Below are 27,682 nucleotides of genomic sequence, written 5' to 3' on the forward strand. Positions count from 1 at the left end.
GTCCCGCTGTGTCCCCCTGGGTCCCGCTGTGTCGCGCTGGTCCCGCTGTATCCTCGCTGTGACCCGCTATGTCCCGCTATGTATCCCGCTGTGTCCAGCTGTGTCCGCACTGTGTCCCGCTGTGTTCCATGCTGGGTCCTCCGCTGTATCCCCCGCTATGTCCCCCACTGTGTGCCCGCTGTGTCCCACTGTGTCCCCGCTGAGTCCAGCTTTGGCCCTGCTGTGTCCCCGCTGTGTCCCGCTTTGTCCCCGCTGTGTCCCCTGCTGTGTCCCCTGCTGTGTCCCGCTGTGTCCCTGCTGTGTCCTGCTGTGTCCCCTGCTTTGTCCCGCTTTGTCCCAGCTGTATCCCCTCTGTGTCCCCTGCTGTGTCACACTGTGTTCCCTGCTGTGTCCCTCTGTGTCTCCGCTGTGTCCCGCTATGTCCCCGTAGTGTCCCCGCTGTGTCCCACTGTGTCCCAGTGTGTCCCCCTCTCTTTTCCAGCTATGTTCCCGCTGTGTCCCACTGTGACCTCGCTGTGGCCCCCACTGTGTCTCGCTGTGTCCTCCGCTGTGTACCCCGCTGTGTCCTTCTGTGTCCCCCTCTGTGTACCGCTGTGGCCTGCTGTGGCCCGCTGCGTCCCCACTGAATCCCCACTGTGTCCCCCGCTGTGTCCTGTTGTGACCCCCGCTGTGTCCCCCGCTGTGTCCCCTGCTGTGTTCCGCTATGTCCCTGCTGTGTCCCTCTGTGTCCTTGCTGTGTCCCCAACTGTGTCCCGCTGTGTCCCACTGGGTCCATGCTGTATGCCCGCTGTGTCCCCCGCTGTGTCCTTCTGTGTCCCCCGCTGTGTCCCGCTGTGTCCCGCTGTGTCCTCGCTGTGTCCCCTGCTGTGTCCCGCTGTATCTTCCACTGTGTCCCGCTGTTTCAGGCTGTGTCCCCGCTGTGTCCCCTCTGTGTCCCTTCGTGTCCCCTGTTTTTCCCCCGCTGTGCCCACCCGTGTCCCCGCTGTTTCCCGCTGTGTCCCGCGCTGTGTCCCCGCTGTGTCCCCTCCAGTATTCCGCTGTATCCCCCACTGTGTCCCCGCTGTGTCCCGCTGTTTCCCGCTGTGTCGCGTGTTATCCTGCTTAGTCCCCCTTTTTGTCCCAAGCTGAGTCCCCGCTGTGTCCCCGCTGTGTCCCGCTGTGTCCTCGCTGTGTTCCCGGCCGTGTCCCGTTTTGTCCCCCACTGTGTACCCCGGTGTGTCCCCGCTTTCTCTCCCTGTGTCCTGCTGTGTCCCGCTGTGTCCAATTGTGTCCCGCACTGTCTCGCTTTGTCCCCCGCTGTGTCCCGATCTGTCCCCCGCTCTTTCCCACGTTTTGTCCCACCTGTGTCCCATTGTGTCCCGCTATGTCCTGCTGTGTCCACCACTGTGTCCCGTTGTGTTCCCAGCTGTGTACCCCACTGTGTCCAGCTGTGTATCCGATGTGTCCCGCTGTGTCCCCCTCTCTGTCCCCCGCTGTGTCCCGCTGTTTCCAACGCTGTGTCCCACTATGTCCCACAGTGTCCCGCTGTGTCCCCCTGTGTCCCCCGCTGTGTCCCGCTGTGTCCACTGCTGTGTCCCCTCTGTGTCCCTGCTGTGTTCCGCAGTGTCCCGATGTGTCCCGCAGTGTCCCGCTATGTCCCCCGCTGTGTCCCGCTGTGTCCACTGCTGTGTCCCCTCTGTGTCCCTGCTGTGTTCCGCAGTGTCCCGATGTGTCCTGCAGTGTCCCGCTATGTCCCTGCTGTGTCCCTCTGTGTCCTTGCTTTGTCCCCCGCTGTGTCCCGCTGTGTCCCCCGCTGTGTCCTGCTGTGTTCCGCTGTGTCCCGCTGTGTCCCGCTGTGTCCCCGCTGTATCCCCGCTGTGTCCCTTGCTGTGTCCCGCTGTGTCCCCGCTGTGTCCCGCTGTGTCCCCCGTTGTGTCCCCCTGGGTCCCGCAGTGTCGCGCTGTGTCCCGCTGTATCCTCGCTGTGACCCACTGTGTCCTGCTATGTATCCCGCTGTGTCCAGCTGTGTCGTTGCTGTGTCCCGCTGTGTTCCAGGCTGGGTCCCCCGCTGTGTCCCCCGCTGGGTGCCCTCTGTGTCCCGCTGTGTCCCCGCTGTGTCACGCTTTGTCCCTGCTGTGTCCCCGCTGTGTCCCGCTTTGTCCCCACTGTGTCCCCCTCTGTGTCCCCTGCTGTGTCTGGCTGTGTCCCCTCTGTGTCCTGCTGTGTCCCCTGCTTTGTCCCGCTGTGTCCCCGCTGTATCCCCTCTGTGTCCCCTGCTGTGTCCCGCTGTGTCCCCGCTGTGTCCCGCTGTGTCCCCCGTTGTGTCCCCCTGGGTCCCGCAGTGTCGCGCTGTGTCCCGCTGTATCCTCGCAGTGACCCACTGTGTCCCGCTATGTATCCCGCTGTGTCCAGCTGTGTCGGTGCTGTGTCCCGCTGTGTTCCAGGCTGGGTCCCCCGCTGTGTCCCCCGCTGTGTGCCCTCTGTGTCCCGCTGTGTCCCCGCTGTGTCCTGCTTTGTCCCTGCTGTGTCCCCGCTGTGTCCCGCTTTGTCCCCGCTGGGTCCCCCGCTGTGTCTCCTGCTGTGTCTAGCTGTGTCCCCTCTGTGTCCTGCTGTGTCCCCTGCTTTGTCCCGCTTTTTCCCAGCTGTATCCCCTCTGTGTCCCCTGCTGTGTCCCGCTGTGTCCCCGCTGTGTCCTGCTGTGTCCCACGCTTTGTCCCCCCTGTATCCCCGCTATGTCCCCTGCTGTGTCCCGCTGTATCGCCGCTGTGTCCCTCTCTGTTCCCTGTTGTGTCCCACTGTGTCTCCGCTGTGTCCCGCTATGTCCCCGTTGTGTCCCCGCTGTGTCCCGCTGTGTCCCAGTGTGTCCCCCTCTGTTTTCCAGCTATGTTCCTGCTGTGTCCCACTGTGACCTCGCTGTGTCCCCCGCTGTGTCTCGCTGTGCGCTCTGCTGTGTAACCCGCTGTGTCCTTCTGTGTCCCCCTCTGTGTACCGCTGTGTCCCGCTGTGGCCCGCTGCATCCCCACTGAATCCCCGCTGTGTCCCTCGCTGTGGACCGCTGTGTCCTCGCTGTGTCCCCCGCTGTGTCCTGCTGTGCCCCCCACTGTGTCTCGCTGTGTTCCCTGCTGTGTACCCCGCTGTGTCCTTCTGTGTCCCCCTCTGTGTCCCGCTGTGTCCCGCTGTGTCTTGCTATGTCCCCGCTACATCCCCGCTGTAATCCCTGCTGTGGCCCGCTGTGTCCTCGCTGTGTCCCAGGCTGTGTCCCGCTGTATCCCCGCTGTGTCCCGTGCTATGTCCTGTGGTGTCCCTGCTGTGTCCGGCTGTGTCCCCCGCTGTGTCCCGCTGTGTCCCGCTGTGTCCCCTGTGTCCCGCTTTGTCACCCGCTGTGTCCCGCTGTGTCACGGTGTGTCGTGCTGTGTCCCCCGCTGTGTCCCTGCTGTGACCCCACTGTGTCCCCACTTTATCCCCGCTGTGTCCCCCACTGTGTGCGCAACTGTGTCCTGCTATGTCCCCCGCTGTGTCGCGCTGTGTCCCGCTGTGTCACCACTGTGTCTCGCTTTGTCCCCCTGGTGTCCGCGCTGTGTCCCGCTGTGTCCCAGCTGTGTCAAGCATGGTCCCCCGCTGTGTCCCGCTGTGTCACACTATGTCCCCGCTGTGTCCCCTTTGTGTCCCACTGTGTTCCCCGCTGTGCCCCGTTGTGTCCCCAGCTGGGTATCCCTCTGTATCCCGCTGTGTCCCCGCTGTATCGACGCTATGTTCCGCTATGTCCCGCTGTGTCTTTGCTGTGTCCCGCTGTGTCCCCGATGTGTCCCGATGTGTCCCGATGTGTCCCGCTGTGCCCACATGCTGTGTCCTCCGCTTTGTCCCCATCTGTGTCTCCGCTGTGTGCCCGCTGTGTCCTGCTGTGTCTCCGCTGTCCCCCGCTCTGTCCCCGCTGTGTCCCGCTGTGTCCCTGCTGTCACCCTCTGTGTACCCCTGTGTCCCGCTCTGTCCCACTGTCCCCCGCTGTGTCCTGCTTTGTCCCGCTATGTCACCCTCTGTCCCCGCTGTCCTCCGCTGTGTCCCGCTGTGTTCCCCGCTGTCACCCGCTGTGTCCCCCCTGTGTCCCGCTCTGTCCCACTGTCCCCCGCTGTGTCCCGCTGTGTCCTGCTATGTCACCCTCTGTCCCCGCTGTCCCCCTGTGTGTCCCCGCTGTCCCCTGCTGTGTCCCCCGCTGTGTCCCCCACGGTGTCCCGCTGTTTTCCTGTTGTATCGACGCTGTGTCCCGCTGTGTCCCGCAGTGTCCCGTGGTGTCCCGCTTTGTCCCCCACTGTGTCCTGCTGTGTTCCCCTCTGTGTCCCCGCTGTGTCCCGCTGTGTCCCCCTGTGTCCAGCTGTGGCCCCGCTTTGTCCCGCTGTGTCCCGCTGTGTCACCAGCTGTGTACCGCTGTGTCCCCCGCTGTGTCCCCGCTTTGCCCGCTGTCTCCCGCTGTGTCCCGATGTGTACACCGCTGTGTCCCCTGCTGTGTCCCCCTTTGTCCCACTCTGTGTCCCCCTTTGTCCCACGTTGTGTCCCCGCTGTCTCCCCTCTGTGTCCCGCAGTGTCCCGTGGTGTCCCGCTTTGTCCCATGCTGTGTCCCGCTGTGTTCCCCTCTGTGTTCCCGCTGTGTCCCGCTGTGTCGCCCTGTGTCCAGCTGTGTCGCAGCTTTGTCCCGCTGTGTCCCGCTGTGTCACCAGCTGTGTACCGCTGTGTCCCCCACTGTGTCCCCGCTTTGTCCCGCGGTGTCCCGCGGTGTCCCGTTGTGTACACCGCTGTGTCCTGCGGTGTCCCGCTGTGTCCCTTTGTGTCTCCCACTGTGTCCCCCGCTGTGTACAGATGTGTCCCCCGCTGTGTTCTGCTGTGTCCCCGGCTGTGTCCCCACTGTGTCCCTCTGTGTACCCGCTATGTCCCGCTGTGTCCTCGCTGTGTCCCCCACTGTGTCCGTCGCTGTTTCCCGATGTGTCTCGCTGTGTCCCTGCTGTGTCCTGCTGTGTGCCTGCTGTGTCCCGCTGTGTCACCAGCTGTGTACCTGCTGTGTCCCTCTGTGTCCCTGCTATGTCCCACTGTCCCGCTGTGTCCTCGCTGTTACCCCGCTGTGTCCACACTGTGTCCCCGCTGTCCCCCGCTGTGTCCCTGCTGAGTCGCCGCTGTGTCCCGCTGTGTCCCCTGCTGTGTCCCGCTGTGTCCCCCGCTGTGTCCCCCGCTGTGTCCCCCGCTGTGTCCCGATGTGTCCCGGTGTCCTCCGCTGTGTCCCCCACTGTGTACCGCTGTATCCCCACTGTGTCCCGCTTGTCCCGATGTGTCCCGCTCTTTCCCCTGCTGTGTCCCGCTGTGTCCCGCCCTGTCCCCCACTGTGTCTCACTGTGTCCGCCGCTGTGTCCCGATGTGTAACCCGCTGTGTCCTCCGCTGTGTCCCGCTGTGTCCCCAGCTGTGTTCCACTGTTTCCCCCGCTGTGTCCCCTTCTGTGTTCCCGCTGTGTCCCGCTGTTTCCCCCTCTGTGTCCCCTGTTGTGTTCCGTCTGTGTCGCGCTGTATCCCTGCCCTCCCCCGCTGTGTCACCCGCTGTGTCCCACTGTGTCCCCCGTTGCGTCCTGCTGTGTCCCCTGCTGTGTCCCACTGTGTCCTGCTCTGTCCCCCGCTGTGTCCCACTGTGTCCGCCGCTGTGTCCCGATGTGTCCCCCGATGTGTCCTCCGTTGTGTCCCGTTGTGTCCCCAGGTATGTCCCACTGTTTCCCCCGCTGTGTCCCCTGCTGTTTTCCCGCTGTGTCCCACTGTGTCCCCCGCTGTATCCCGCTGTGTCCCCCGCTGTGTCCCCTGCTGTGTTCCTGCTGTGTCGCGCTGTATCCATGCTCTCCCCCGCTGTGTCCCCGCTGTGTCCCACGCTGTGTCCCGCTGTGTCACGCTGTGTCGCGCTGTGTCCCCCGCTGTGTCCTCGATTTGTCCCCCGCTGTAACCCGCTGTGTCCCCCGCTGTGTCCCCGCTTTGTCCCCGCTGTTTCCCCACTGTGTCCCGCTGTGTCCACGCTGTGTCCCCTGCTGTGTCCCGCTGTGTCCCCCACTGTGTCCCCTGCTCTGTCCTCGCTCTGTCCTGCTGTATCCCGCTGTGTCCCGCTATGTCCCGCGTTGTGTCCCGCTGTGTCACCCGCTGTGTCCCACTGTGTCCCCCGTTGTGTCCTGCTGTGTCACCCGCTGTGTCCCAGTTGTGTCCACACTGTGACCCGCTGTGTCCCGCTGTGTCCCGTGTTTTCCCGCTTATCCCCCGCTGTGTCACCCGCTGAGTACCCGCTGTGTCCCCGTTGTGTCCCTCTGTGTCCACGCTGTGTCCCACTGTATCCCGCTGTGTCCCGCTGTGTCCCCACTGTGTCCCTGTTGTGTCCCCACTGTGTTCCCGCTGAGTCCCGCTGTGTCCCCCGCTGTATCCCACCTTGTACCCCAATGTGTCTCCGCTGTGTCCCCACTGTGTCACGCTGTGTCACGCTGTGTCGAATGGTGTCCCGGTTTTCCCCCGCTCTGTTCCCCGCTGAGTCCCTGCTGTGTCCCCGCTGTGTCCCGCTGTGTCCCCTGTGTCTAGCTGTGTCTCCACTTTGTCTTGCTGTGTCCTGCTGTGTCACCAGCTGTGTCCTGCTGTGTCACCCGCTGTGTCCCCGCTTTGTCCTGCTGTGTCCCGTTGTGTCCAACGAGGTGTCCCTCTTTGTACCGCTGTGTCCCGCTGTGTCCCGCTGTGTCTCACGCTGTGTCCCCCGCTGTGTCCCCGCTGTGTCCCTCTGTGTACCCGCTATATCCCGCTGTGTCCCGCTGTGTCCCGTTGTGTCCTCGCTGTGTCCCCCGCTGTGTCCGCTGCTGTTTCCGGCTGTGTCCCACTGTGTCCCCGCTGTGTCCCGCTGTGTCCCCCTGTGTCCAGCTGTGTCCCTGCTTTGTCCCGCTTTGTACCGCTGTGTCACCAGCTGTGTCCCGCTGTGTCCCGCTGTGTCCCGTTGTGTCTACTTCTGTGTCCCCCTCTGTGTCCCGCTATGTCCCGCTGTGTCTCCGCTGTGTCCCCGCTGTGTCCCGCTGTGTCCCCGCTGTGTCCCCGCTGTAACCCGCTGTGTCCCGTGGTTTCCTGCTTTATCCCCCGCTGTGTCCCCCTCTAAGTCCCCGCGGTGTCCCCGCTGTGTCCCGCTGTGTCCCCCGTTGTGTCCTGCTGTGTCCAATGCTGTGTCCCGCTGTTTCCCCCTCTGTGTCCCCGCTCTATCCCGCGGTGTCCACACTGTGTCCCAATTGTGACACCACTGTGTCCCTGATCTGTCCGCTGTGTCCGGCGCTGTGTCCCCCTGTGTCCCACGCTGTGTCCCCGCTGTCACCCCGCTGTGTCCCGCTGTGTCCCGCAGTTTCCCGTGGTGTCCCGCTTTGTCCCCCGCTGTGTCCCACTGTGTTCCCCTCTGTGTCCCCGCTGTGTCCCGCTGTGTCTCCCTGTGTCCAGCTGTGGCCCTGCTTTGTCCCTCTGTGTCCCGCTGTGTCACCAGCTGTGTACTGCTGTGACCCCAGCTGTGTCCCCGCTTTGTCCCGCTGTCTCCCGCTGTGTCCTGTTGTGTACACTGCTGTGTCCCGCATTGTCCTCTGTGTCCCCCGCTGTGTCCCCCTGTGTCCCCCGCTATGTCCCCGCTGTGTCCCCGCTGTGTCCCACTGTGTCCCGCAGTGTCCCGTAGTGTCCCGTTCGTCCCCTGCTGTCTCCCGCTGTGTTCCCCTCTGTGTCCCCGCTGTGTCCCGCTGTGTCGCTCTGTGTCCAGCTGTGTCCCCGCTTTGTCCCGCTGTGTCCCGTTGTGTCACCAGCTGTGTACCGCTGTGTCTTCCGCTGTGTCCACGCTTTGTGCCGCTGTGTCCCGCTGTGTCCCGTTGTGTACACCGCTGTGTCCTGCTGTGTCCCGCTGTGTCCCTCTGTGTCTCCCGCTGTGTCCCCCGCTGTGTACAGAAGTTTCCCCGGCTGTGTCCCGCTGTGTCACCCACTGTGTCCCCACTGTGTCCCCACTGTGTCCCTCTGTGTACCCGCTATGTCCCGCTGTGTCCCGCTGTGTCCTCGCTGTGTCCCCCACTGTGTCCCGCTGTGTACCCCGCTGTGTCCCCTGCTGTGTCCTCGCTGTGTACCGCTGTATCCCGCTGTGTCCCGCTTTGTAAACCGTTGTGTCCCGCTGTGTCACCCGCTGTATCCCACTGTGTCCCCGCTGTGTCCCCGTTGTGTCCTGCTGTGTCCCCCGCTGTGTCCCAGTTGTGTGCACAGTTTCAGCGCTGTATCCCGCTGTGTACCCCGCTGTGTCCCACTGTGTCCCCCCTGTGTCCCGCTGTGTCCCGCTGTGTCCCGCTGTGTCCCCATGTGTCCCCCACTGTTTCCCGCTGTGTCCCCCGCTGTATCCCGCTGTGTCCCCCGCTGTGTCCCTGCTTTGTCCCCGCTGTGTCCCCACTGTGTCCCGTTGTGTCCAGGCTGTGTCGCTCATTGTGTCCTGCTGTGTTCCCCCTGTGTCCCCTGCTGTGTCCTCACTGTGTCCCGCTGTATCCTGCTGTGTCACTCTGTATCACATGTTGTGTCCCGCTTTGTCCCCCGCTGTGTGACGCTGTGTCCCCCGTTGTGTCCTGCTGTGTTCCACGCTGTGTCCCCCTGTGTCCCCCACTGTGTCCCCGCTGTGTCCCGCTGTGTCCACGCTGTGTCCCCGCTGTGACCGCTGTGTCCTGCTGTGTCTCGTGGTTACCATCTCTATCCCCTGCTGTGTCCCCCGCTGAGTTCCTGCTGTTTCCACGCTGTGTCCCCCACTGTGTCCAACTATGTTCCCCGTTGTGTCCTGTTGTTTCCCACACTGTGTCCCGCTGTGTCCCCCTCTGTGTCCCCGCTCTGTCCCTCTGTGTCCCCCACTGTGTCACAGTTGTGTCACCACTGTGTCCCCGCTGTGTCTGCTGTGTCTCCCACTGTGTCCCGCTGTGTCCCACGCTGTGTTCCCGCTTTCTCCCCACTGTGTCCCCGATGTGTCCCGCTGTGTCCCTGCTGTGGCCCGCTGTGGCCCCCGCTGTGTCCCACTGTGTCCTGCTATGTCCCACGCTGTGTCCCACTGTGTCAGGCTGTGTCGCACTGTGTCCCCCACTGTGTCCCCAATGTGTCCCCCGCTGTATCCCGCTGTGTCCCCCGCTGTGTCCCTGCTTTGTCCCCGCTGTGTGCCCGCTGTGTCCCACTGTGTCCACGCTGTGTCCCCTGATTTTTCCCGCTGTGTCCTACCGTGTGTCCCCTGCTGTGTCCTCGCTGTGTCCCGCTGTATCCTGCTGTGTCCCGCTTTTTCTCCCATTGTGTCCTGCTGTGTCACCCGCTGTGTCCCACCTGTGTCCCCGCTGTTTCCCCACTGTGTCCCGCTGTGTCCTGCTGTGTCCCGTGGTTTCCCGCTTTGTCCCCCGCTCTGTTCACGCTGAGTCCCCGCTGTGTCCCGCTGTTTTCCGCTTTGTCCCGCTGTGTCCCGCTGTGTTCCCCGTTGTGTCTTGCTGTGTCCCCCGCTGTGTCCCAATTTTGTCCCCACTGTGTCCCCGCTGTGTCCCGCTGTGTCCCCCGCTGTATCCCGCTGTGTCCCCCCTATGTCCCGTTGTGTCCCCGCTGTGTTACTGCTGTGTCCCCGCTGCGTCCCCCTGTGTCCCGCTGTGTCCAGTGGTGTCCCGCTTTGTCCCCCGATCTGTCCCCCGCTGAGTCCACACTGTCCCCGCTGTGTCCTGCTGTGTCCCCGCTGTGTCCCTGCTGTGTACGCAGCTGTGTCCCCCGCTGTGACCCCGCTGAGTCCCACTGTGTCCCGCTGTTTCCCGCGCTGTGTACCTCTGTGTCCGCGCTGTGTCCCTGTTTTGTCCCGCTGTTTCCTGCTGTGTCCTTGCTGTGTCCCCGCTGTGTCCCCCGCTGTATTCCGCTGTGTCCCCTGCTGTGTCCCCGCTGTGTCCCCGCTGTGTCCCGTTTTGTCCTGTGGTGTCCCGCTTTATCCCCCGCTGTGTCCCCCGCTGAGTCCCAGCTTTGTCCCCGCTGTGTCCCGCTATTTTCCCCACTGTGTCCCCCGCTGTGTCCCGCTGTATCCCGCTGTGTCCCGCTGTGTCCCTCGTTGTGTCCTGCTGTGTCCCACGCTGTGTCGTGCTGTGTCCCCCGCTTTGTCCGCGCTGTGTCCCGCTGTGTCGCCGCTGTGTCCCAGTTTTGTCCCCACTGTGTTCCCGCTGAGTCCCTCTGTGTCCCCTGCTGTATACCGCTCGGTCCCCGCTGTGTCACGCTGTGTCCCACTGTGTCCCATGGTGTCCCAGTTTTTCCCCCGCTCTGTTCCCCGCTGAGTTCCTGCTGTGTCCCCGCTGTGTCCCGCTGTGTCCCCCTGTGTCCAGCTGTGTCCCTGCTTTGTCCCCGCTGTGTCCCCCGTTGTGTCCCGCTGTGTCACCCGCTGTGTCCCACTGTGTCCCCCATTGTGTCCTGCTGTGTCGCCCGCTGTGTCCCAGTTGTGACCACACTGTGTCCACGCTGTATCCCGCTGTGTCCCGCTGTGTCCCGCTGTGTCCAGCTGTGTCCCACGCTGTGTCCTGCTGTGTCACGCTGTTGCGCTGTGTCCCCCGCTGTGCCCCCAATGTGTCCCCCGCTGTATCCCACTGTGTCACGCTGTGTCATGCTGTGTCCCCCGCTGTGTCCCCACTGTGTCCCAGTTGTATCACCACTGTGTCCCCGCTGTGTCCGCTATGTCCCCGCTGTGTCCCTCTGTGTCCCCCTGTGTCCAGCTGTATTCCCGGTTTGTCCAGCTGTGTCCCGCTGTGTCCCCCGCTATGCCCCGCTTTGTCCCGCTGTGTCCCGCTGTGTCCCATTGTGTCCACTGCTGTGTCCCACTGTGTCCCGCTTTGTCCCGCTGTGTCCCGCTGTGTCTCCCGCTATGCCCCCCGCTGTGTATGGATGTGTCCCCCGCTGTGTCCCGCTCTGTCCAACACCGTGTCCCCGCTGTTTCCCTCTGTGTACCCGCTATGTCCCGCTATGTCCCGCTGTGTCCCACTGTGTCCCCCACTGTGTCCCCCGATGTGTCTCGCTGTGTCCCTGCTGTCTACCGCTGTGTCCTGCTGTGTCTTGCTGTGTCCCGCTGTGTACCGCTGTGTCCCGATGTGTCCCACGCTGTGTCCTGCTGTGTCACGCTGTGTCGAGCTGTGTCCCCCGCTGTGTCCCAGATGTGTCCCCCGCTGTATCTCGCTGTGTCCCCCACTGTGTCCCCGCTGTGTCCCCGCTGTGTCCCCGCTGTGTCCTGCTGTCCCGCTCTGTCCCGTGGTGTCCCACTTTGTCCCCCGCTGTGTCCCCCGCTGAGTCCCTGCTCAGTCCCCGCTGTGTCCCGCTGTTTCCACGCTGTGTCCCCCACTATGTCCCGCTGTAAACCCCGCTGTGTCCCCTGCTGTGTCCTCGCTGTGTCCCGCTGTATCTCACTGTATCCCCGTTGTGTCCTGCTGTGTCCCGCTGTGTCCCCTGCTGTGTCCCCGCAGTGTCCCACTGTGTCCCGCTGTGTCCTCGCTTGTCCCCCGCTGTGTCCCGCTGTGTCCAGCTGTGTACAATCTGTGTCCCCCGCTGTGTCTGTCGCTGTGTCCCGCTGTGTCCTGCGCTGTGTCTCGCTGTGTCTCCCTGTGTCCTCACTGTGCTCCCCGCTGTGTCACGCTGAGTCCCCCACTGTATCCGCGCTGGTTCCCGCTGTGTCCCGCTGTGTACTTCTTGTGTCCCCCGCTGTGTCCCTGTTATGTCCCGCTGTGTCCCCGCTGTGTCCCTGCTGTGTCCCCTGCTGTGTCCCTGCTGTGTCCCGCTGTGTCACCGCTGTGTCGCCTGCTGTGTCCCTGCTGAGTCCCACTGTGTCCCTCTGTGTCCCCGCTGTCCTCCGCTGTGTGCCTCTGTGTCCCCCCTGTGTCACGCTGTGTCCCCCGTTGTGTCCCGTTGTGTCCCGCTGTGTCCCCCGCTGTGTCCTGCTGTTTCCCCCGCTGTCTCCCCGCTGTGTCTCTCTGTGTCCCCGCTATGTCCTGCTGTCCCGCTGTGTCCTCGCTGTGTCCCCCGCTGTGTCCCCACTGTGTCCCCGCTGTGTCCCGCTGTGTTCCGCTGTCCTCGCTCTGTCCCCCGCTGTGTCCCGCTGTGTCCTACGCTGTGTCCCATGCACTGTTCCGCTGTGTCCTCGCTCTGTCCCCCTCTGTGTCCCGCTGTGTCCTCCGCTGTGTCCCAAGCTGTGTCCCTGCTGTGTCCCCACTGTACCCCTCTGTGTCCCCGCAGTGTCCGGCTGTGTCCCACTGTGTCCCACTGTGTCCCCCGCTGTGTCCGGCTGTGTCCCCAGCTGAGTCCCCCATTGTGTCCCAGCTGTGTCCCAGTGTGTCCCCACTGTGTCCCCGCAGTGTCCAGCTGTGTCCCCAGCTGTGTCCCGCTTTGTCCCGCTGTGTCCCCCGCTGTGTCCCCCGCTGTGTCCCCCGCTGTGTCCCGCTGTGTCCCGCTGTGTCCCCCGCTGTGTCCCCCGCTCTGTTCCCCTGTGTCCCCACTGTGTCCTTCTGTGTCCTGCTGTGTCCTTGCTGTGTCCCCCGCTGTGTCCCGCTGTGTACTCGCTGTGTCTCCCTGTGTCACGTTGTGTCCTCGCTGTGCTCCCCGCTGTGTCCCGCTGTGTCCCCCACTGTATCCGCCGCTGGTTCCCGCTATGTCCCACTGTGTCCTCGCTCTGTCCCTCGCTGTGTCCCGCTGTTTCTCCCGCTGTGTCCCTCTGTGTCCCCGCTGTTTCCCGCTGTGTCCCCACTGTGTCCCGCTGTGTCCCGCTGTGTCCCCTGCTGTATCCCCCGCTGGATCCCGCTGTGCCCCCGCTGTGTTCCGCTGTGTCCCCGCTGTGTCGCCTTGTGTCCCCCGTTGTGTCCCGCTTTGTCCCGCTGGGTCCTCCGCTGTGTCCCCCGCTTTGTCCCCGCTGTGTCCCGCTGGGTCCCCACTGTGGCCCCGCTGTGACTAGCTGTGTCCCCCGCTGTGTCCCGGCTGTGTCCCCGCTTTGTTCACCGCTGTGTCCCGATATTTCCTGCTGTGTCCCGCTGTGTCCCCTCTGTGTCCCCCTCTGTGTCCCACTGTGTCCACGCTGTGTCCCGCTGTGTCCCCCACTGTATCCGTCGCTGTGTCCCGCTGTGTCCTGCGCTGTGTCCCGCTGTGTCTCCCTGTGTCCCGTTGTGTCCTCACTGTGCTCCCTGCTGTGTCCCGCTGTGTCCCCCACTGTATCCCCGCTGGTTCCCGCTGTGTCCCCGCTGTCCTCCGCTGTGTGCCTCTGTGTCCCCCTTGTGTCACGCTATGTTACCATTTCCCGCTGGGTCCCGCTGTGTCCCCGCGGTGTCCCCGCTGTGTCTCGCTGTGTCACACGTTGTGTCCCCCTGTGTCCCGCTGTGCCCTCCACTGTGTCCCCCGCTGTGTCCCACTGTGTCCCCTCTTTGTTCCTCGTGGGTCCCCCTGTGTCCTGCTGTGTCCCGCTGTGTCCCCTCTTTGTTCCTCGTGGGTCCCCCTGTGTCCCGTTGTGTCCCGCTGTGTCCCCCGCTGTGTCCTGCTGTTTCCCCCACTGTCTCCCTGCTGTGTCTCTCTGTGTCCCCGCTATGTCCCGCTGTCCCGCTGTGTCCTCGCTGTGTCCCCCGCTGTGTCCCCACTGTGTCCCCGCTGTGTCCCGCTGTGTTCCGCTGTCCTCGCTCTGTCCCCCGCTGTGTCCCGCTGTGTCCTACGCTGTGTCCCATGCACTGTCCCGCTGTGTCCTCGCTCTGTCCCTCTCTGTGTCCCGCTGTGTCCTCCGCTGTGTCCCAAGCTGTGTCCCTGCTGTGTCCCCACTGTACCCCTCTGTGTCCCCGCAGTGTCCGGCTGTGTCCCACTGTGTCCCGCTGTGTCCCCCGCTGTGTCCGGCTGTGTCCCCAGCTGAGTCCCCCGTTGTGTCCCGGCTGTGTCCCAGTGTGTCCCCACTGTGTCCCCGCAGTGTCCAGCTGTGTCCCCAGCTGTGTCCCGCTTTGTCCCGCTGTGTCCCCCGCTGTGTCCCGCTGTGTCCCCCGCTGTGTCCCCCGCTCTGTCCCCCTGTGTCCCCACTGTGCCTGCTGTGTCCTGCTGTGTCCTTGCTGTGTCCCCCGCTGTGTCCCGCTGTGTACTCGCTGTGTCTCCCTTTGTGTCCCGCTAGGTCCCGCTGTGTCCCGCTGTGTGCTCACTGTGTCCCCCTCTGTGTCCCGCTGTGTCCCCGCTTTGTTCAGCACTGTGTCCCGATATTTCCCGCTGTGTCCCGCTGTGTCCCCTCTGTGTCCCCCTCTGTGTCCCACTGTGTCCACGCTGTGTCCCGCTGTGTCCTCCACTGTGTCCCGCTGTGTTACCCACTGTTTCCCGCTGGGTCCCGCTGTGTCCCCGCGGTGTCCCCGCTGTGTCGCGCTGTGTCACACGTTGTGTCCCGCTGTGCCCTCCACTGTGTCCCCCGCTGTGTCCCACTGTGTCCCCTCTTTGTTCCTCGTGGGTCCCCCTGTGTCCTGCTGTGTCCCACTGTGTCCCCTCTTTGTTCCTCGTGGGTCCCCCTGTGTCCTGCTGTGTCCCGCTGTGTCCTGCTGTGTCCACCGCTGTGTCCCCGCTTTGTCCCCGCTGTATCCCGCTGCGTCCTGCTGTGTCCCCATTGTGTCCCCGCTGTGTCCAGCTGTGTCCCCAGCTGTGTGCCGCTTTGTCCCGCTGTGTCCCCCGCTGTGTGCCCCGCTGGGTCCCGCTGGGTCCCGCTTGTCCCCCGCTGTATCCCCCGCTCTGTCCCCCTGTGTCCCCGCTGTGTCCTGCTGTGTCCTGCTGTGTCCTTGCTGTGGCCCCTGCTGTGTCCATGCTGTGTCCCCACTGAGTCCCGCTGTGTCCCGCTGTGTCCTCGCTGTGTCTCCCTTTGTCCCGTTGTGTCCTCGCTGTGCTCCCCGCTGTGTCCCGTTGTGTCCCCCACTGTATCCCCGCTGGTTCCCGCTGTGTCCCGCTGTGTACTTCCTGTGTCCCCTGCTGTGTCCCTGCTGTGTTCTGCGGTGTCCGCGCTGTGTCCCTTCTGTGTCCCCTGCTGTGTCCCGCTGTGTCCCGCTGTGTCACCGCTGTGTCTCCTGCTGTGTCCCTGCTGAGTCCCACTGTGTCCCGCCGTTTCCCCCGCTGTGTACCGCTGTGTCGCGCTGTGTCCTCGTTGTGTCCCTCGCTGTGTCCCGCTGTTTCTCCCGATGTGTCCCGCTGTGTCCCGCTGTGTCCCCGCTGTCCCCCGCTGTGTCACTCTGTGTCCCCCGTTATGACCCGTTGTGTCCCGCTGTGTCCCCCGCTGTGTCCATGCTGTGTCTCTCTGTGTCCCCGCTATGTCCCGCTGTCCCGCTGTGTCCTCGCTTTGTCCCCCGCTGTGTCCCCACTGTGTCCCCGCTGTGTCCCGCTGTGTTCTGCTGTGTCCTCGCTCTGTCCCCCGCTGTGTCCCGCTGTGTCCCCCGCTCTTTCCCCCTGTGTCCCCGCTGTGTCCTGCTGTGTCCTGCTGTGTCCTTGCTGTGTCCCCCGCTGTGTCCCTGCTTTGTCCCCACTGAGTCCCGCTGTGTCCCGTGTGTACTCGCTGTGTCTCCCTGTGTCACGTTGTGTCCTCGCTTTGCTCCCCGCTGTGTCCCGCTGTGTCCCCCACTGTATCCCCGCTGGTTCCCGCTATGTCCCGCTGTGTCCTCGCTCTGTCCCTCGCTGTGTCCCGCTGTTTCTTCCGCTGTGTCCCGCTGTGTTCCGCTGTGTCCCCGCTGTCCCCCCTGTGTCCCGCTGTGTCCCGCTGTGTGCCCCCGCTGTGTCACGCTGTGTCCCCTGTTGTGTCCCATTGTGTCCCACTGTGTCCTCTCTGTGTCTCCCTGTGTCCCGTTGTGTCCTCGCTGTGCTCCCCGCTGTGTCCGGCTGTGTCTCCTGCTGTATCCGCCGCTGGTTCCCGCTGTATCCCGCTGTGTCCTTCCTGTGTTTCCCGCTGTGTACCTGCTGTGTCCCGCTGTGTCCCTGCTGTGTCCCCTGCTGTGTCCCGCTGTGTCCCGCTGTGTCCTCACTCAGTCCCGGGCTGTGTCCCTCTGTGTCCTCACTGTGTCCCCTGCTGTGTCCCTGCAATGTCCCAGGCTGTGTCCCCCTCTGTGTCCCCTGCTGTGTCCACCGCTGTGTCCCACTATGTCCTGAACTGTGTCCCGCTGTGTCCCGCTGTGTCCCCGCTGTGTCCTCGCTGTGCTCCCTGCTATGTCCCACTGTGTCCCCCACTGTATCCGCCACTGGTTCCCGCTGTGTCCCGCTGTGTCCCCCGCTGTGTCCGGCTGTGTCCCCAGCTCAGTCCCCCGTGGTGTCCCTGCTGTGTCCCGCTGTGTCCGGCTGTGTCCCCGCTGTGTCCCGCTGTGTCCCCTGCTGTGTCCGACGCTGTGTCCCGCTGTGTCCCTGCTGTGTCCCCGCTGTGTCCCCGGCTGTGTCCCTTGCTGTGATCCTCTGTGTCCCTCGGTGTATCCCGCTATGACAACGCGGTGTCCCCCGCTGTGTCACGCTGTGTCCTGCTTTGTCCCCCGCTGTGTCCCACTCTCTCCCACGCTGTGTCCCCCGATGTTCCCCCGCTGTGTCCCCGTTGTCACCCGCTGTGTCCCCATGATGTCCCGCTGTGTCCCCGCTGTGTCCCCACTGGGTCCTGCTGGGTCCCGCTGTGTCCCGGTTGTGTCCCCGCTGTGTCCCGCTGTGTCCTCGCTGTGTCACGCTGTGTCCCCACTGTGTCCCCGCTGTGTCCCGCTTTGTCCAGCTGTGTCCCCCGCTGTGTCCCACTGTGTGCTCACTCTGTCCACCACTGTGTCCTGCTCTGTCCCCTGCTGTGTCCCCCGCTGTGTCCACGCTCTGTCCTGCTGTGTCCTGCTGTGTACCCGCTTTGTCCCGCTGTTTTGCCCGCTGTGTCCCAATGTGTCTCTGCTGTGTCCCCGCTGTGTCCCCGCTGTGTCCCGCTGTGTCCTGCTGTGTCTCACTGTGTCCCCGCTGTCCCCTGCTGTGTCCTGCTGTGTCCCCGCTGTCCCCCGGTTTGTCCGCGCTGTCCCTGCTGTGTCCCCGCTTTGTCACGCTGTGTCCCGCTGTTTCGCCCGCTGTGTCCAAATGTGTCCCTACTGTGTCCCCGCGGGACACCGCGGGACACAGGGGGGACACAGTCGGACAAAGCGGGACACAGTGGAAGACACAGCGGGACACAGCGGGACACAGAGGAGACACAGCGGGACACAGCGGGTGACACAGCGGGACTCAGAGGGGGACACAGCGGGACACAGCAGGGACACAGTGGGACACAGCGGGGGACACAGCGGGGACAAAGCGGGGACAAAGCAGGGACACAGCGGGGGACATAGCTGGACATAGCGGAACACAGCTAGGGAAACAGCGGGGACACAGCGGGACACAGCGGGGGACGCAGATGGGATACAGCGGAACACAGTGGGAAATAGCGGGACACAGCGGGGGACACAGCGGGACACAGCGGGGGACAGAGTGGGGGACACAGCGGGACACATCGGATACACAGCTGACACAGAGGGGTACACAGCTGGGGAAAAAAAGGACAAAGCGGGGACACAGAGGGACACAGCGGGACAGAACGGGACACAGGGGGGACAAAACTGGGGAAACAGCGGGGGACAAAGCGGGACACAGCGGGGGATACAGCGAGACATTGCGGGACACAACGGGTCACAGCGGGACACAGCGGGAGAAAGCGGGGACACAGTGGGGTACACAGAGGGGAACAGATCGGGACACAGCTGGGGACACAGCGAGGACACATCGGGACACAGCGGGGACACGGCAGGGAGTCAGCGGGGGACACAGCGGGGGACAAAGCGGAACACCATGGGACACAGCGGGACACAGCGGGACACAGCGGCGACACTGCAGGGACACAGCGGGGACATAGCGGGGGATACAGCGGTATACTGGGGGGGACACAGCGGGGACATAGTGCGGGACACAGCGGGACACAGCGGGGACATGGCAAGGCACAGCAGGGGAAAAACAGGGGACACAGCGGGACACAGAGGGACACAGAGGGGACACACCGGGGACACAGCCGGACACAGCGGGACACAGCGGGACACAGAGGAGACACAGCGGGACACAGTGGGGAACACAGCGGGGACACAGCATGACACAGCTGGAGACACAGCGGGAACACAGCGGTGGACACAGCGGGACAGAGCGGGACACAGCGGGGGACACAGCGTGACACAGCGGGGGACAGAGCCGGACACAGCAGGGACACAACGGGGACACAGCTGGACACAGCGGGGTACATAGCAGGGGACACAGCGGGGACAAAGCCAGGACACAGCAGGACAGAGCAGAACACAGTGGGACACAGCTGGACACAACGGGGACATAGCAGGTACACAGCCGGGGACCCAGCGGGACACAGCGGCGACAAGGCGGGACACAGCGGGGGACAAAGCAGCGGACACAGCGGGACACAGCGGGACACAGAGAGACACAGCGGGGACACAGCGGGGACACAGCCGGACACAGCGGGACACAGCGGAAGACACAGCGGGACACAGCGGGACACAGAGGGGACACAGTGGGACACAGCAGGGGACACAGAGGGGACAGAGCAGGACACAGCGGAACAGAGCGGGGAACACAGTGGGACACAAAGAGGGACAGAGCGGGTGACACATCGGGGGACACAGCGGGGAACACTTCCGGACACAGTGGGGAACAAACCGAGGACATATCGGGACACAGCTGGACACAGCGGGGGACACAGCAGGGGACAGTGGGACACTGCGGAACACAGTGGGAAATAGTGGAACCTAGCGGGGGAAACAGCGGGACACAGCAGGGGACAGAGCGGGGGACACAGCGGGACACATCGGATACACAGCTGGAACAGTGGCGTACACAGCTGGAACACAACGGGACACAGCGGGGGACACAGCGGGACATAGCGAGACACAATGGGACACAGGGGGGACAAAACGGGGAAAGAGCGGGGGACAGATCGGGACACAGCGGGGGACACAACGAGACAGTGCGGGACACAGAGGGACACAGCGGAACACCGTGGGACACAGCGGGGACATAACAGGTATACAGCGTGGGACACAGCGTGGGACACAGCGGGGGATACAGCGGGATACTGCAGGGGACACAGGGGGACAAAGCCGGTGACCCAGCGGGACACAGCGGAGAAAAGGCAGGACACAGCGGGGGACAATCAGCCGGGGACACAGTTGGGGACACAGCGGGACACAGCTGGGGAAACAGCAAGGACAAAGCGGGTCACAGATTGTCTCATCGGGGAACACAGCGGGGGACACAGCGGGACACAGCGAGGGACACAGCGGGGATACAGCATGGACACAGTGGGGAAACAGTGGGGACACAGAGGGACACAGCAGGGGACACAGCGGGAAACAGCAGGGGACACAGCTGGACACAGCGGGAGATAAAACGGGGAAACAGCGGGACACCAGGAGACACAACGGGGACACAGCGGGACACAGCGGGTGACACAGAGGTGAAACAGCGAGACACAGCGGGACACAGCGGGAGACACAGCGGGACACAGCGGGAGACACAGTGGAGGACACAGCGGGACACAGCGAGGGACCCAGCGAGGACAAAGCAGGAAACAGCGGGGAAACAACGGGTGACACAGTGGGATCACAGCGGGACACAGCGGGGGACAAAGCGGGACATAGTGAGGAAACAGCGGGACACAGCGGGGACACAGCGGAACACAGCGAGGGACACAGCGGGGATACAGCATGGACACAGTGGGGAAACAGTGGGGACACAGAGGGACACAGCAGGGGACACAGCGGGAAACAGCAGGGGACACAGCTGGACACAGCGGGAGATAAAACGGGGAAACAGCGGGACACCGGGAGACACAACGGGGACACAGCGGGACACAGCGGGTGACACAGAGGTGAAACAGCGAGACACAGCGGGACACAGCGGGAGACACAGCGGGACACAGCGGGAGACACAGTGGAGGACACAGCGGGACACAGCGAGGGACCCAGCGAGGACAAAGCAGGAAACAGCGGGGAAACAACGGGTGACACAGTGGGATCACAGCGGGACACAGCGGGGGACAAAGCGGGACACAGTGGGGACACAGCGGGACACAGCAGGGGACACAGCGGGGATACAGCGGCGACAAAGCAGGACACAGATGGGACACAGTGGGGAGAAAGCGGGACACAGCGGAGAAACAGCGGGACACAGCAGGGGACACAGCAGGACACAGCAGGGGACACAGCTGGGGACACAGCGGGACACAGCGGGGGACACAGAGGGACACAGCGGGGGACACAGCTGGGGACACAGCGGGACACAGCGGCGGACACAGCGAGGACACAGCGGGACACAGCGGGGACACAGCGGAACACAGTGGGGGACACAGCGGCGATACAGCAGGGACACAGTGGGACACAGCGGGACACAGCGGGACACAGCGGGGGAAACAGAAGGACATAGCGGGGTACACAGCGGAGGACACAGCGAGACACAGCGGGGGACACAGCGAGGACACAGCGGGACACAGCACGGACACAGCACGGACACAGCGGGAAAACAGCCGGGGACACAGATACGGACACAGCGGGACACAGCGGGACATAGCAGGACAGAGCGGGGACACAGTGGGGCACACAGCTGGGGACAGAGCGGGACACAACGGAGGACACAGCGAGGACAAAGCGGGACAAAGCGGGGGACACAGCGGTACAAAGCGGGGACACAGCGGGGGACACAGGAGGGACACAGCAGGGAACACACCGGGACACATTGGGGACACAAATGGACACAGCGTGATACACAGCGGGAAACAGCAGGGACACAGCGAGGACACAGCGGGACACAGCGGGACACATCGGGACACTGCGGGACACAGCGGGGACACAGCAGGGACACAGAAGGGGACACAGCGGGACACACAGGGGGACACACCCGGGGACACAGCAGGGACACAGCGTGACACAGCCGGACACAGCGGGTACACAGTGGGACACAGCGAGGGACAGAGCGGGACACAGCGGCACACAGCCGGATACAGCGGGGACACAGCGGGGGACACAGCAGGGACACAGCGGGAAACAGCGGGGGACACAGAGAGGAAACAGCGGGACACAGTGGGACACAGCGGGACACAGCGAGGATACAGAGGGACACAGTGGGACACAGCAGGACACAGCAGGGACACAGCGGGACACAGCGGGACACAGCGTGCGACACAGCGGGGCCACAGCGGGACACAACCGGGGACACAGTGGGGATACAGTGGGGACACAGCGGGACACAGCAGAGGACACAGCGGGAAACAGCAGGGGACACAGCGGGACACAGCGGGAGACAAAGGGGGGACACAGCGGGACACCGGGGGACACAAGGGTTACACAGCGGGACACAGCGGGGGACACAGAGGTGACACAGCGGGACAAAGCGGGACACAGAGGTGGACACAGTGGGACACAGCGGGACACAGAGGTGGACACAGTGGGACACAGCGGGAGACACAGTGGAGGACACAGCGGTACACAGCGGGGGACCCAGCGAGGGCAAAGCAGGAAACAGCGGGGAAACAACGGGTGACACAGTGGGAACACAGCAGGACACAGCGGGGCCCACAGCGAGATAAAGCGGGGAGACAGCGGGACACAGCGGGACACAGCGGGGGACACAGCGGGACAGGGTGGGGACACAGCGGGACAAAGCAGGGGACACAGTGGGGATACAGCGGCGACAAAGCAGGACACAGCAGGGACACAACGGAGACAAAGCGGGACACAGCGGAGACACAGCGGGACGCAGCAGGGGACACAGCGGGGATAGAGCGGGGACAAAGCGGGACACAGCGAGGACACAGCGGGTACAAAGCAGGACACAGAGGGGACACAGCGTAACACAACGGGGACACAGTGGGGGACACAGCGGGGGACACAGCAGGGGACACAGCCTGGAACACTGCGGGACACAGTGGGGATACAGCTGGACACAGCGGGATACATAGCGGGACACAGCGAGTCACAGCGAGGATACAGCGGGACACAGCGGGGACATAGCGGGACACAGCGGGGGACACAGACGGACACAGCCGGGGACACAGCGGGGGACACAGTGAGACACACCTGGGACACAGCGAGGAGACAGCGGGCCACAGGGGGCACAAAGCTGGAAAACAGCGGGGGACACAGCAGGACAAAGCGAGGACACAGCGGGGACACAGCGGGACACAGCAAGGTACAGCGGGGGACACAGCAGGGACACAGCGGGACACAGTGGGACACGCGGGAGACACAGCGTGACACAGCCGGGGACACAGCGGGACACAGCGGGACACAGCGGGACACAGCGAGGGACACAGTGGGACACAGCGGGGACACAGTGTGACACAGCGGGGGACACAGCGGGACACAGCAGGGACACAGCGGGTCATAGCAGGGGTCACAGCGGGGATACAGCGGGGAAATTGCGGGACAGAGCAGGACACAGGGGGACACAGCGGGGGACACAGAGGGTCACAGCGGGGGACACAGTTGTGGACACAGCTGGGGAAACAGCGAGGACACAGTGGGACACAGAGGGTCACAGCACGGGACACAGCGGGAGACACAGCAGGACACAGCGGGGGACATAGCAAGGAAACAGCGGGACACAGCGGGGACACAGCGGAACACAGCGAGGGACACAGCGGGGATACAGCAGGGACACAGTGGGACACAGCGGGACACAGCGGGACAAGGCGGGGGACACAGAAGGACACAGCGGGGTACACAGCTGGGGACACAGCGCTACACAGCTCGACACAGTGGGACACAGCGTAACACAGCGGGACACAGCGGGGGACACAGCGGGTCATAGCAGGGGTCACAGCGGGAATTCAGCGGGGACATTGCGGGACAGAGCAGGACACAGCGGGACACAGCAGGGGACACAGAGGGTCACAGCGGGGGACACAGTTGGGGACACAGCGGGACACAGCTGGGGAAACAGCAAGGACACAGCGGGACACAGAGGGTCACAGCGTGGGACACAGCGGGGGACACAGCGGGACACAGCGGAGGACATAGCGAGGAAACAGCGGGACACAGCGGGGACACAGCGGAACACAGCGAGGGACACAGCGGGGATACAGCAGGGACACAGTGGGACACAGCGGGACACAGCGGGACAAGGCGGGGGACACAGAAGGACACAGCGGGGTACACAGCGGGGGACACAGCGCTACACAGCTGGACACAGCGGGACACAGCGGAACACAGCGGGACACAGCGGGGGACACAGCGGGTCATAGCAGGGGTCACAGCGGGGATTCAGCGGGGACATTGCGGGACAGAGCAGGACACAGCGGGACACAGCAGGGGACACAGAGGGTCACAGCGGGGGACACAGTTGGGGACACAGCGGGACACAGCTGGGGAAACAGCGGGACACAGAGGGTCACAGCAGGGGACACAGCGGGGGACACAGAGGACACAGCGGGGGACATAGCGAGGAAACAGCGGGACACAGCGGGGACACAGCGGAACACAGCGAGGGACACAGCGGGGATACAGCAGGGACACAGTGGGACACAGCGGGACACAGCGGGAAAAGGCGGGGGACACAGAAGGACACAGCGGGGTACACAGCAGCGGACACAGTGCTACACAGCTCGACACAGCGGGACACAGCGGAACACAGCGGGACACAGCGGGGGACACAGCGGGTCATAGCAGTGGTCACAGCGGGGATACAGCGGGGACATTACGGGACAGAGCAGGACACAGCGGGACACAGCAGGGGACACAGAGGGTCACAGCAGGGGACACAGTTGGGGACAAAGCGGGACACAGCTGGGGAAACAGCGAGGACCCAGCGGGACACAGAGGGTCACAGCGGGGGACACAGCGGGGGAAACAGCGGGACACAGCGGGGGACATAGCGAGGAAACAGCAGGACACAGCGGGGACACAGCGGAACACAGCGAGGGACACAGTGGGGATACAGCAGGGACACAGTGGGACACAGCGGGACACAGCGGGACAAGGAGGGGGACACAGAAGGACACAGCGGGGGACACAGCGGGGGACACAGCGCTACACAGCTCGACACAGCGGGACACAGCGGAACACAGCGGGACACAGCGGGGGACACAGCGGGTCATAGCAGTGGTCACAGCGGGGATACAGCAGGGACATTGCGGGACAGAGCAGGACACAGCGGGACAAAGCAGGGGACACAGAGGGTCACAGCTGGGGACACAGTTGGGGACACAGCGGGACACAGAGGGTCACAGCGGGGGACACAGCAGGGGGCACAGAGGGACACAGCGGGGGACATAGCGAGGAAACAGCGGGACACAGCGGGGACACAGCGGAACACAGCGAGGGACACAGCGGGGATACAGCAGGGACACAGTGGGACACAGCGGGACACAGCGGGGGACACAGCGGGACACAGCGTGACATAGCGGAACACAGCGGGACACAGCGGGGGACACAGCGGGACACAGTCTGGGACACAGCGAGGACACAGCAGGTCACAGCAGTTGACACAGCGGGGATGCAGCTGGGACATAGCGGGACACAGCGGGACACAGAGGGACACCGAGGCGGACAAAGAAGGACACAGCGGGGTACACAGCGGTGGACACAGCGAGACACAGTGGAGGTCACAGTGAGGTCACAGAGGGACACAGCGGGCACACAGCTGGAAAACAGCGGGACACCGCGGGACACAGCGGGGACACAGCGGGGGACACAGCGGGGACATAGCGGGACACAACGGGACAAAGAGGGGGACACAGCGGGACACAGCAGGGGACAGAGCGGGGACACAGGCGGGACAAAGCGGGACACAGCGGGGACAAGGCGGGACACAGAGGGAGACACAGAGGGACACAGTGGGGACACAGCGGGGGACACAACAGAGTAAACAGTGGGAAACTGCGGGGGACACAGCGAGGACACAGCGGGCCACAGCGGGGGACACAGTTGGGATTCAGCTGGGACACAGCGGGACACAGAGGGACACAGCGGGACACAGAAGGACATAGCGGGGTACACAGCGGGGACAATGCGGGACACAGCGGGGACACAGCAGCACACAGCGGGAACACATTTGGGGACACAGCGGGGGACACAGCCTGGAACACAGCAGGAAACAGCGGGGAAACAGCTGGACACAGCGGAATACATAGCGAGACACAGCGGGTCACACCGAGGATACAGCGGGACACAGCGGGACACAGCGGGACACAGCGGGGGACACAGCGGGACACAGCGGGAACACAGCGGGGGACACAGCGGGGACATAGCGGGACACAAAGGGACACAGAGGGGAACACAGCGGGACACAGCAGGGGACAGAGCAGGGACACAGGGGGGACAAAGCGGGACACAGCGGGGACAAGGCGGGACACAGAGGGAGACACAGAGGGACACAGTGGGGACACAGCGGGGGACACAACACGGGAAACAGCGGGAAACTGCGGGGGACACAGCGAGGACACAGCGGGCCACAGCGGGGGACACAGTTGGGATTCAGCTGGGACACAGGGGGACACAGCGGGACACAGAAGGACACAGCGAGGTACACAGCGGGGATAAAGCAGGACACAGCGGGGACACAGCAGCACACAGCGGGAACAGAGTTGGGGACACAGCGGGGGACACAGCCTGGAACACAGCGGGACACAGCGGGGAAACAGCTGGACACAGCGGGATACATAGCGAGACACAGCGGGTCACAGCGAGGATACAGCGGGACACAGCGAGGACACAGCGGTCCACAGCGGGGGACACAGCGGGGATTTAGCAGGGACACAGCGGGACACAGGGGGACACAGCGAGGGACACAGCGGGGATTCAGTGGGGACACAGCGGGACACAGCAGGACACAGTGGTACACAGAGGGGGATACAGAAGGACACAGCGGGGTACACAACGGAGGACACAGCGAGACACAGCGGGGGACACAACGAGGTCACAGTGGGACACAACGGGAACAAAGCTGGAAAACAGAGGGGGACACAGTGGGACACAGCGCGACATAGCGGGGACACAACGGGGAGATAGCGGGACACAGTGGACACACAGTGGGACACAGCAGGGGACACAGCGGGACACAGCGGCGATACAGTGGGACACAGCAGGGAACACAGTGGGGATACAGCAGGGACAAAGCGGGACAAATCGTGGGACACAGCAGGACACAGCGGGGACACAGCAGGACACAGCAGGGGACACAGAGGGGATACAGCTGGGAAAAAGCGGGACAAAGCAGGGGACACAGCAGGACACAGAGGGGACACAGCGGGACACAGCAGGGGACACAGCGGGGGACACAGCGGGGACAAAGCGGGACACAGCGGGTGACACAGAGGTGAAACAGCGAGACAAAGCGGGACACAGCGGGGACACAGCAGGGACAAAGCAGGACACAGCGGGGACACAGCGGGACACAGAGGGCACACAGTGGGGGACACAGCGGGGGACCCATCCTGGAACACAGCGGGACACAGCGCGGACACAGCTGGACACAGCGGGATACATAGCGGGACACAGCGGGTCACAGTGAGGATACAGCGGGACACATCGGGACACAGCTGGGGACACAGCAGGACAGAGCGGGGACACAGCGGGACACAGCAAGGGACACAGCGGAGATACAGCGGGGACACAACGGGACACAGCGGGACACAGCGGAACACAGCGGGACACAGCGGAGGACACAGCGGGACACAGCGTTGGACAACGCAAGACACAGAGGGACACAGCGGGGACATAGAGGAACACAGCGGGGGACACAGAGGGACAGAGTGGGGGACACAGCGGGGGACACAGCGGGTCACAGCGGGGGACACAGCGAGGACACAGCGGTCCACAGCACGGGACACAGCAGGGATTCAGTGGGGACACAGCGGGACACAGCGGGACACAGAGGGGGACACAGAAGGACCCAGCGGGGTACACAGCGGAGGACACAGCGAGACACAGCGGGGGACACAGCGAGATGAAAGTGGAACACAGCGGGCACACAGCTGGAAAACAGCGGGGGACACAGTGGGACACAGCGGGACACAGCGGGGACACAGCGGGGACAAAGCGGGACACAGCGGGACAAAGCCGGGGACACAGCGGGACACAGCAGGGGACACAGCGGGGACACAGAGGGACACAGCGGTGGACACAGCGTGACACAGCGGTGGACACAGCGGGACACAGCGGACACAGTATGACACAGCATGATACAGCGAGGGACACAGCTGGACACAGTGGGGACACAGCAGGACATAGCAGGGGACACAGCGGGGATACAACGGGGACATTGCGGGACACAGCAGGAGTCAGCGGGACACAGCAGGGGACACAGCGGGACACAGCGTGGGACACAGCGAGGACACAGCGTGACACAACGGGAAACAGCAGGGGACACAGCGGGACCAGTGGGGGACACAGCGGGGACACAACAGGACACAGCAGAGCACAGAGGGGGACACAACGTGACACAGCGGGGGACACAGAGGGACACAGCAGGAAACAGCGGGACACAGCAGGGGACACAGCGGGGACACAGCGGGACACAGCGGGGAACACAGCGTGACACAGCGGTTGACACAGCGGGACACAGCAGACACAGCTGGACACAGCGTGATACAGCGAGGGACAGAGCCGGATACAGCGGGGACACAGCAGGACATAGCAGGGGACACAGCGGGACACAACGG

General features: G+C 64.1%; 1 protein-coding gene across 1 annotated transcript; it reads left to right on the forward strand.

Annotated features, from left to right (window-relative positions):
• Positions 1-703: 703 nt before the first annotated feature.
• LOC138829682 (keratin-associated protein 10-1-like) lies at positions 704-16,430 on the forward strand. The gene is made up of 7 exons (XM_070026156.1): positions 704-778; positions 906-1,205; positions 1,933-1,984; positions 2,322-2,373; positions 6,608-6,686; positions 8,448-8,516; positions 16,281-16,430. Exons 1-7 carry the CDS (start codon positions 704-706, stop codon positions 16,428-16,430), a joined length of 777 nt encoding a protein of 258 aa, XP_069882257.1.
• The last annotated feature ends 11,252 nt before the right edge of the window (positions 16,431-27,682 follow it).

The sequence above is a fragment of the Dipodomys merriami genome, unplaced genomic scaffold (genome assembly GCF_024711535.1).
Source record: "Dipodomys merriami isolate MVZ:Mamm:240054 unplaced genomic scaffold, mDipMer1.0.p SCAF_175, whole genome shotgun sequence".
Lineage (NCBI taxonomy): Eukaryota > Metazoa > Chordata > Mammalia > Rodentia > Heteromyidae > Dipodomys > Dipodomys merriami.

Excerpts from the sequence above, each read along its gene's own strand:
- LOC138829682 (XM_070026156.1), top strand. The coding sequence starts at position 704 with ATGTCCCTGCTGTGTCCCTCTGTGTCCTTGCTGTGTCCCCAACTGTGT. Across the intron at positions 1,206-1,932 it reads CCCGTTTTGTCCCCCACTGT|TGTCGCGCTGTGTCCCGCTG; the intron begins GTACCCCGGTGT and ends TGGGTCCCGCAG. Across the intron at positions 6,687-8,447 it reads CCAACGAGGTGTCCCTCTTT|GCTGTGTCGCTCATTGTGTC; the intron begins GTACCGCTGTGT and ends CGTTGTGTCCAG.